General features: G+C 38.9%; 1 protein-coding gene across 4 annotated transcripts in view; it reads right to left on the bottom strand.

Moving 5' to 3' along the window:
* The window catches only part of LOC307002253 (E3 ubiquitin-protein ligase SH3RF3-like), a 140,486-nt gene extending 133,333 nt beyond the window's left edge, over window positions 1–7,153 (bottom strand). The window contains exon 1 of one of the 4 annotated variants that reach the window (XR_013798442.1): window positions 6,424–7,153. Coding sequence is in view for 1 of the 4 variants with exons in the window: in XM_079619672.1 (XP_079475798.1) it covers window positions 6,424–6,777 (354 nt within the window). In the remaining 3 variants the exon portion in view is untranslated. The remainder of the gene's footprint in view (window positions 1–6,423) is intronic. The other 3 variants (XR_013798443.1, XR_013798444.1, XM_079619672.1) reach the window with 3 other exon arrangements.
* Between the last annotated feature and the right edge of the window lie 4,644 nt (window positions 7,154–11,797).

Below are 11,797 nucleotides of genomic sequence, written 5' to 3'. Positions count from 1 at the left end.
TTGCCCCTTGGCCTCTGTCCATCATGGCCTCCTAATCATCCCCATATACTGATTGGCTTCATCACTGTCTCCTCTCCACCAGTAAGCTGGTGTGTGGTGGGCGTTCTGGCGCAATATGGCTGCCGTCGCATCATCCAAGTGGATGCTGCACATTGGTGATGGTTGAGGAGATTCCCCCCTTCTATGTAAAGCGCTTTGAGGTCTCAGATAAAGCGCTATATAAATGTAACGAATTATTATTAATTATTATTATTATTATTAATTGTAACCACTGTTATAATGCGTTATATAATACTTATCTATTGCATTGTTACACCTTAAGAAAATATGATGTGTTAAAACATGTGTAAAGACACATGTAAGGAATCTGCAAATATAATAATGCATTTAACATGAAAAGATATATGCATAGAACAGAATATCTTTGACGCATTTTCCAGGCTTGAAGAAGCAACGTGAACATCATTAAAGAGCAGATCTGAGACGTGATGAACACTCACACACACACACACTAAATCACACACACTAAATCACACACACACACACACACACACTCACACACACACTCACACACACACACACACACACACACACACACACACACACACACACACACACACACCACTCATCACACACACACACATCACTCACTCATCAAACACACACACACACACACACACACACACACACTCACACACACACACACTAAATCACACACACTAAATCACACACACACACACACACACACACACACACACACACACACACACACACACTCACACACACACTCACACACACACTCACACACACACACACACACACACTCATCACACACACACATCACTCACTCATCACACACACACACACACACACACACTCATCACACACACACTCACCACTCACTCACTCACTCACACACACACACTCACTCACTCACACACACACACACACTCACTCATCTCACACACACACACACACACACACACACTCATCACACACACACTCACTCACTCACTCACTCACTCACTCACACACACACACACACACACTCACACACACACACACACACACACACACACAAACTCACTCATCTCACACACACACACACACACTCATCTCACACACACACACACACACACACTCATCACACACACTCATCACACACACACACACACACTCATCACACACACACACACACACACACACACACTCACTCACTCACACACTCATCTCACACACACACACACACACACACACACACACACACACACACACACACACACACACATCACACACACACATATCACACACACACACACACACACACACTCACCACTCACTCACTCACTCACTCACTCACTCACACACTCACACACACACTCATCACACACACACTCACCACTCACTCACTCACTCACACACACACACTCACTCACTCACACACACACACACTCACTCACTCACTCACTCACTCATCACACACACACACACTCATCTCACACTCATCTCACACACACACACACACACACACACACACACACACTCATCACACACACACACACACACACACTCATCACACACACACACACACACTCATCACACACACACACACACACATACACTCACTCACACACTCACACACTCATCTCACACACACACACACACACACATATCACACACACACATATCACACACACACATATCACACACACACACACACACACACACACACACACACACACTCATCACACACACACACACTCACTCACTCACTCACTCACTCACACACACACACACTCACTCACTCACTCACTCATCACACACACACACACACACTCATCTCACACTCATCTCACACACACACACACACACACACACTCATCACACACACACACACACACTCATCACACACACACACACACATACACTCACTCACACACTCACACACTCATCTCACACACACACACACACATATCACACACACACATATCACACACACACATATCACACACACACACACACACACACACACTCATCACACACACACACACTCACTCACTCACTCATCACACACACACACACACACACACACACCTGAAAGATCACGCTTTGTTTCATTCAGAGAAAAAAAATGCAATTTGGTGCAAATGCTGATATTTTTATGGACAAAAAGTTTGATGAAATTCTGATAGCTTGTAATCGATGAGATCTTTAGAACAGCAAATATCAGTATATCTGCCAATATTACGTCTTAGTGAGATGATATTTTAATGCTTAGTTTGATTATCAAAGCTCAAAACATATAATGCTTTGCAATACAATGATGAACAAATAAACCTTTTTAAAATCCTGATGATCATCTTTGATACTCGTGATTTTTCAATAAAATGATGTCTGTCAATAAAATGCTTCTTCCATGCAGGTGAAATATTACTAATAATATCAAAGTTATTCTTACGTTTGCTTGACAGAACTCATATTTCCCAGCAGAGAGGCTGAAGATTGTGTGCAACAGGTTTTCAGGAACGGTTTGATCATTTAAAGGCCTTAGAAATACGATGCAGTCGCTTCACAGGGTTAATATTTCATGCAAATCTTATGAGAAATTCTTCGCATATGAATTCTTCAGCTAATTGTGTGTCTAATAGAGCGGTTTATGATGAACACGTCAGTGTGTCTGTGGCCACGGCTTCAGTTCTCTCTCTGCCAAACATGTAGACGATCAATGCGGGTTTATAATGGCCAGCGTCTCATTGACCATGAAGCCACAACACAACACACACACCTCGCATTGCTTTTCATCAGCGTGGAATATGCACACGCCATTCATAACATAAAAAACTCATCGCATATATTGTACTTTGGATCATTTAGCGATGCATTGATTCAGTGATCAATACTCTCAGATCAGAGCGACATATTTTGCCATGTTTAAATGAATTCAGACAGTTTCCCCCCGACTTAGAAGCTGTTTTCTGAGAGACTCACACACACTCTCACACACACACACACACACACACACGCAGCGTCAGCAGAGTCTGTCCTCTGACCTGTGAGAGACATCAGTTCACACTGCGTCGCTCCTGCGGGACTGATGTGTGTGTGTGTGTGTGTGTGTGTGTGTGTGTGTGTGTGTGTGTGTGTGTGTGTGTGTGTGTGTGTGTGTGACCGCTTCAACACACACCAGCACTACTACAATAGACCAAGACAACAATGCCAGAGCATCTCAAAGAAACGTCTCTCCATAGAAAAACATCCTGCTACTATAGCAACAGCCAATCGCAGTTGACCAATCACATCGTCATGCAGTTTCTATGCTATATAAATTATGAATAATTACATGCAACTAACCCTAAACCAAACCTAATCCTAACCTTAAAGTAAATGCATGTAGTTAATTAATATTACTCACATAAATGTATAAATACAGTGTTACACGGACACCTTAAAATAAAGTGTAACCGTCACATCTGCTTATTCTTTATTACGACTGCTTTCCACATTATACATTAATAGATTAATCATGGCACTATCAATATAGATATTTACATTCATGCATTGTCACAATTATTATTTAATCGTCTAATCATGGTCATTCTATCTAATCATAATAATGTACAGTAGGATAACAGCAATAATTGTGCAATTATTTTTTTTTTTTTTATTTAAATTTTGCCAAAGTATTTAAATATTATATTATATTATATTAAATTTCACAGCCTGTTCCTCCTTCAATAGTATTTTAGGATACGTTAACACAACAACGATGGACTAAGTTTTAATTTTTTTAATTTTCCTTTGTATTTTTTAATCCATGAACGAGAATAAAAACGCTGTATTCTGCTGTCAGGCCAGTAGATGGCGATGTCACTTTGTAAACAAACACTACACACCTGAATACGTAATACACACGTGCATGACGTCACCGATTTCACAAATTCTAGTTTTTGTAGTTTACAGGGAGACGATGATATCATTTTTAAAAATTTGCACTTTAAATGCAGTTTTCAATAGATCGTGTTTTCAGGCCACCAAAACGCCGCCGAAACACATAAAAGACGAAACGCATAAAAAGTTGAAAGCAGTGTAGCCTAAATCATGATCCCATGAAAATATACTCATTCATTTACCACTTTATCAAATGATGATTAAGGCCCTGTTTACACGAGAACGCTCGCGAGTGAAAACGTAAAAATATTTTATCGGATGTGCGTTTCGTTTACACGGCGACGGCGTTTTTGGGGCTTAAAAACACAAAAAAGTGAAACCACCCTCCAGAGTGGAAATCTTAAAAACGCTCCACCGTCGCGTTCCCGTCTAAAGGGTAAAAACGGTAAAAACGCGAAAGTCTGCTAGACAGTGAAGGCGTCACGTACACGTTTACGTCACAGGCATGCGCCAGTACAGGAAAATAACAAAACATTATCAAACTAAAATATAGCATTAATTTCATTGACAAAAAATTAAATAAAAATCTGTCATTATTGAGCGACACGTGAAGAGCAGCGAGGGTTAAAGCAGCAGCTTTACCGTATTAAACATGTAGAACTGTGTCAGCGTCTCTTTCACTCTCAGTGCTCCACATCGCCACCTAGCCGTCTGGAGTGCACACTACATCCAATCTCACACACTTTTGCGTCACCATATGCACGCAGATTTCCCCCCATAACGCTCGTCTAAACGCAGAATAAAAAGTGATAACGCAACGCCACTTTAGCGTTTTCTCTTCAGATCGTTTCCATGTAAACATAGCCTAAAACTATTGGAGGAACATGTGCACTTGATTCATTAAAGGAAAAAAAACAATAATCAATGTTATTGTCATATACAAACTTTAAACCCAATTCATATACAAACCTAATGTCAAGCATTTAAGCAAAAGCCTTTAGACTCAAATATCTGATAATGAGACTGAATTCAGTGAAGTGCTCAAACTTTCGAGTGGCACGTGTGTGTAGAGAAGAACAGCGATATTTCTGACACAAATAAGCAATAACTGATCTCAGTTCAGTTCATATTTCTCGTTTACATTAAAACACAGCTCATGCTTCATGCAGTGTCTCTTCCCCAGCAGAAACACTGAGGACCGTGTCTGATCTCAGATGTGAGACTGGGCCGAGAGCAAGTAAACCCGTGTGACGTCATTAAACTCGCTGCAGATGAAGACTTCCACAGGAATCTCGCGCAATATTTATTACATAACGCAAAGATATGAAAGGCAAAAGAAGTGTGCTGTGCTATTTGGAGTATTTGCAGAATTAGCAAACTAGGGTGTGCAAGGAAATGACAGGAAAAACTGTTTAAAAAATAATAATAATTAAAAATGATTAAAATAAATTAGTAAAAATAAATAAAAAATAATTATTAATATTAATAAATATATTTATTAAAAATAAATATTATTAAATATGAGTAAAACAAATTTTAAATACATAATTTATTAATATAAATAAATATTCCTAAATACATTTATTAAAAATAAACATTACATTTCTAAAAAAATATTTTATATTAGGTTAAACAATGATAAAATAAATAAATTGGGCCTATTGACTAAAATAAAACAAATACATTAATTTAATAAACAATATTATAAACTTTATATTATATTGTGAGTAAAAAAATATGAATTAATGCATTTATTAAAAATAAATAATTGTATTAAAATTAAACAAATAAATTAATAATACATTTAACAGTACATTACTGTAGTGAGTAGAAAATAATAATAATAATAAAACTTAATAGAAACTAATTTTAGATCCATAATATTAATGTATAATATCAGTGTATAACTTTGGTGTTTATAAAAGATAGCTTTCATTTCAATTATAGGATGGGGTTCCCTGGCATCATGAGGATGATCATATTTAGGGGGGGGGGGGGATTGCATCTAAAAAGAAAACACCTGCATGTATGTATAGCAACACTTGCACCTTATCTAAATTCGCCATGTATGTCCATAAGGTACTCCAATAACCTTGGTTTCATTTAGGAAATAATTGTATACAGTGGAAGTACAGAAGCTTCACTCGTCCTGTAACAGCACGTGCGATTCAATCAATCAATCAATCAAATTAAAACTTTATTACTGACTCAGGATCCAATTTTCAAAACACACCCAACATATAGGACAACAACACCTGCGTTACAAAAGTACCAGTGCTTCCACAATGTCTCATCTCATCAACAGCACAACACGGATCAATCAGAACCGCACAAGCCTTGACCGGGAGCTGCGCGTGGCATTTTCTCAAGGTACTCCTTAACCTTGGGTTTCATTTAGAAAATACAATTTCACAGTGTTGTTACTCAATCCAAGTACTGAAGCTTCTGGCAAACACACTCGACCCGCAACAGCACGTGCGCTTCACCCATCATCAACAGCACAGCACAGCACGAATCAATCAGAACCGCACAAACCTTGACCGGGGAGTTGCGTGTGGAGACGGGCAGGTCCCGCACAGTTGTGCCCGGGGGAGACGCCGATACTCCGGCCGCGCATCCCACGAGCCCCGTCCTCCCTCCCCCGTTCCTCGGGCGCTGTTTAATCCCGTCCAGTAAGCGGACCAGCAGGATGTTGGCCGGTAGATCGTCGACCGCGGAGTCCACTAGGATGCGGCACTCCGGGCAGCGCAGCTCGTGTCTGGAGCTCACGATGTTCTCGAGGCAGCGGCGGCAGAAGGTGTGCTGACAGGGCAGGACTTTAGCGCTCGTGTCCAGGCGCTCCAGACACACCGAACACTCCAGCAGATCCAGCAGAGACGACTCGTCCATGTTTGCATGCAGTGCGCAACGCTGTCGTTGACGCGGATCAAGTTAGCCCGCATGTGTTTATATTAATGCACGGAGAACGGGTTGAGACATACCGACGGAGCGCTGGGAAGCGCGAGCGAGCGCGTCTGCTGCTGCTCCGTCTCTTTCTTCCTCTCTCTCTCACACACACACACACACACACACACACAGCTGTGAGGAATAGTGAGGTCATGCACGCACGCGCTATCAAGCGCGAGGTTCAAACTCGCGTCATTATTAGGGCTGTTTGCCTGCAATACTGTCGAATTAACTTGATTTGTGCTCCAGACTCCTCAGATCCTCACACTGCGGTTTTACTGAGTGATCAGACGCAGCGCTTCACCTGCTCGACCAGAGAACAGCTGAGAGATACAACCACGTTAAAGGAGGGACACCAGAGCCATATCTGGGCACTTAGCAACGCCATAACAACCACTCATAGCAACGTTGCTACCGCATTGCTACCCCTAAGTATGCGATAGCAATATTTTTGTGGCATTACTTGCATTATTTAAAGGGATTATTCAGTCAAAAGTGGAAATTCTGTCATTAATTACTCATCTCATGTCGTTTCATCATTATATCAACTCAAACATCAGGTGTGGTTAACAGAAGCTCAAGCGTCTTTGCTTTACATAAGAGCCAATGAGATTAATTCTCGTGTTACACATCATGTTTGAGTTTCTGTAACAACCAATGAGCTTCATTCTCGTGTTACGCATCACGTTTGAGCTTCTGCAAGAACCAATGAGATTCATTCTCGTGTTACACATCATGTTTGAGTTTCTGTAACAACCAATGAGGTTAATTCTCGTGTTACGCATCACGTTTGAGCTTCTGCAAGAACCAATGAGGATCATTCTCGTGTTACGCATCACGTTTGAGCTTCTGCGAGAACCAATGAGGTTCATTCTCGTGTTACGCATCACGTTTGAGCTTCTGCAAGAACCAATGAGGATCATTCTCGTGTTACGCATCACGTTTGAGCTTCTGCAAGAACCAATGAGGTTCATTCTCGTGTTACGCATCACGTTTGAGCTTCAGCAAGAACCAATGAGGATCATTCTCGTGTTACGCATCACGTTTGAGCTTCAGCAAGAACCAATGAGGTTAATTCTCGTGTTACGCATCACGTTTGAGCTTCAGCGAGAACCAATGAGGATCATTCTCGTGTTACGCATCACGTTTGAGCTTCAGCAAGAACCAATGAGGTTAATTCTCGTGTTACGCATCACGTTTGAGCTTCAGCGAGAACCATTGAGGATCATTCTCGTGTTACGCATCACGTTTGAGCTTCAGCAAGAACCAATGAGGATCATTCTCGTGTTACGCATCACGTTTGAGCTTCAGCGAGAACCAATGAGGATCATTCTCGTGTTACGCATCACGTTTGAGCTTCAGCGAGAACCAATGAGATTCTTTCTCGTGTTACGCATCACTTTTGAGCATTGGTTCGCTGATCAATGCAATTTACATTTAAATGTGAATAAAAGCCTAAATTCAATATGTTAATCATATAAACCAGTCGAGTCTCTTCAGAAAATTTTGACTTAACCACTCAATTCATATTGATTAGTTTTACAATCTCTTCATTAACTTTTTGAAGCGTCAAAGTGGTAGTTGCGCAGCTTGTCAATGGAGGGACAGAAATCTCTCAGATTTCATCAAAGATCTTCATTTGTGTTTCAAAGATGAACGAAAGTTTTACGGGTTTGAGTGTGAGTGATAAATAACAGAATAATAATTTTTAAGTAAAATAACCCTTTAATGTTAAATAAGTCATGATTCTGCAAATATAATATGTGTTATTTATTTGGCCCAAATTTACCATCGTATCGGTGTGTTTTGCATTGCATGTCCCATTATCATGATATTCAGCAAATCATAACATCCAGTTATAAATGATGAAATGCAACAGTTAACTTATAAACTTTAAACACTAATAAATCATCATCATTTGCATATTTATATTCTGTGTGTTGGAAAATGTGTGCACTATTATTGGTTTAAAACACGTTTAATTGGATTTGAGTTAGAACAATATCTCTGAAATTTTATTATAGCCTGATTAATATTTCTAAAGATGTCTTGAGATCTTGAAATGATCCAGCTTTTATTGTCAAAAATAAATCTGGATTTGTTTTAATTTGTCTGACATGAAGCACCAGTATTTGACTAAAATTAACTAAATATTACACTTGCATTTGACTGAATATAGCACTTTTATTATTTTAAGTTCTGCCTCTCTCCAATTGAAGAATGACACTTTTAATGCACGGTGAAGTTCAAAAACAACAACAGGTGTGTCCAAATGTTAACAGCTTTATATTAAACTAAAATAACATGCCACACAGAGACCAGTTTCACAGAAAGCATGACGGATTTCACAACCATGTTTTATTTATATAAGAAGCTAAAATCACAAACCTGAAGAGCTTATAGTTCAGTGCTCTTATAAATTATTTTGCAATCAATAAATGTATCACTATTTGCTTCTTTCCCGTTACCGTAGCGCCACCTGCTGGTTATAGTTCATAACTCAACTCAGTTTAATAACTGTTTATAATCCTGAAAACGATTGATATATGCGAGTAACTGCACATCAGATCATAGTGTGAGAATAAACAGTTATTTAAAGTCGTATGTATGATTTTAAATGGCAAACTGGCGCCATCTGTTGAACTTTTACAGAAATTACACTATATAGGATTACATTAAGAATAAAATAACAAGAGAAAGAAAGTTACACTTTATGTTCAAAATAAATAGTTCCATGGAACCACAGTAGGTTTTTAAAGTGGAAAATGGTTCTTTAAAATGTGTTTCGCATTAAGAAACAAATGTTTTGTTCACTGAAAGGATCCAATGATCCTTCAACTTCATGACTGCAAAACCCTCCTTTCGGAGGAACCTTTGTTATCAAGGGTGTATTCATGTTTAAAACTCATTTATCATCTGGTAAGTTGCCCTGAGAAAGTTCTCTTTGTGTGTGGACGGATCTGAGAGTAAACACAGCACACCTATAGAGTCAGAGGAGGCGTTGTGCGAGTCCAGTCCTGCCCGTTTCACACACACGGTGTGTTTGCTGCCAGACAGTCACGCGGGGAAGGCCTGTGAAGAGAAGATGATGTCACTTCCTCTCTCTTTCTGACCACCCATGAAGAACAGAAAGCTACAGGAGGTTTTCATCATCAGAGAAAACCTCCTGCATCTCAGTCTGATCCATTCGACATCACTCACGCTTATATGCTTGAGGCTTGGCTTGCGGTCGGCTTGCTTGCTTAGTTGGAGTTTGAAAGACAGTAACATTAATGTCCATGTTGTGTTTTGTCTTCATTTATGTATTAGTGCTCATATTGTTTATGTGTCTCCACCAGGGGACGTGCAATTGTAATTTCGTTGTTATATGCAATGACAATAAAGGCAATAATATAATATTATCAGTTTGACTGCCACTATCAAACAGATCTTGACCTAAGCTGAATAATGACATTATTTTCTCCTGTAGTGCTGAATTGAATTTGCTTCATAATCATAACTTACGAAGTTTGCAAGATTGAGCTAAATAATTGTATTTTTGGTCATGTTAAGTCACCTTTATTTATATAGTGCTTTTTACAATACAGAGTGTTTCAAAGCAGCTTCACAGAGATAACAGATAAGTTTGTTTCCAGAAGAAAATAGCGTCACTGTCCAGCTTTAGTAAGTTCAGTGATGGTTCATTTTTGTTGTAAAAAAAGTTATACATTTATATTATATATATATAAAAAACAGTGATGTAATCGTCCAGCTCAGTTCAGTTCTCATATAATGGTGTCAATGCAGACAAATCATAATATTGTTGAATATTAGAGAACATTAGAATATTGTTGAATATTTACAGCTGAATGTGAATTAGTATCATATTTGCTAAAGTTTGCATCATTGATATGCCCGTTTATTTCTGTGAAGCTGCTTTGAAACAATCTGTATTGTATCACGTATTATAGAAACTTGACTTGAGCCCTTGAAAATATTTTCATGATTTGTTATCACAACTTTTTATCTTTTGTCAAATCAACTTCGATAACTAATGTGTGAAGATAACATACTTTGAGTCTTCTTCATTGTATTAACTCAAATTTTTAATTACAAATTTTAAGGCAACAAGGTAACTTGCTTTTTTAAGTTAAGCCAACTTCTTTCTTTTTTTTACAGTGTTTTTCTGCTTCCTAAGTCAAGTCATCCTTATTTATATGGCGCTTTTTACAATATAGAGTGTTTCAAAGCAGAGATAACAGGAAAACAATGCAACAAACTTTGTTTCCAGAAGAAAATAGCGTCACAGTCCAGCTTAAGTAAGTTCAGTGATGGTTCATTTTTGTTTTAAAAAAGTTATTTAGTTCATTTATATATATATAGCCGCTCTGGAGAAAACCGTGGTGTCATCGTCCAGCTCAGTTCAGTTCTTGTATAAAAGTGTCAATGCAGGAGATCAATAATATTGTTGAATATTAAATTATATGTTAAATTTAATGTCCCCAACTAAGCCAATGGCAACAAAGGTGTAAAAACAGTATTTCTTACACACACACATACAGATGACCTACATTATTTCAAGTGTGTCTGTTTCATGTCTAACATCCATCCTCTTCACATGTGTTCAGCCGTCGTCTCAGAGTCCTGCGTGTGTCTCCGTGCACGTCTCGTCCTTCAGCCTGGAGAAGTGTGTGAGCTGATGCTGCGGTCTCCATGGCAACCAGTCTTTACACCCCTGCGGTGTGACCGAGTGACAGTCGCCAAAACATTACATTTATTCATTTTAGCAGACGTTTTTATCCGAAGCGACTAACAAATTAGAACAATATAAGCGACTAAACTAACAACAGGACAACAATATGCAAGTGCAATGACCCCTCTCAGTTTAATCGCAGTACTTTATTTTTATTTTTTATAAATAGAATAGAAGAGAATTACCACATCATCTGTTTCATGATGTTCATCTTTAACTGTGTCATGATGC

Source organism: Phoxinus phoxinus (genome assembly GCF_949152265.1).
Source record: "Phoxinus phoxinus genome assembly, chromosome: 7".
NCBI classification, from domain to species: domain Eukaryota; kingdom Metazoa; phylum Chordata; class Actinopteri; order Cypriniformes; family Leuciscidae; genus Phoxinus; species Phoxinus phoxinus.
This window is presented reverse-complemented; position numbering and strand designations above follow the sequence as displayed.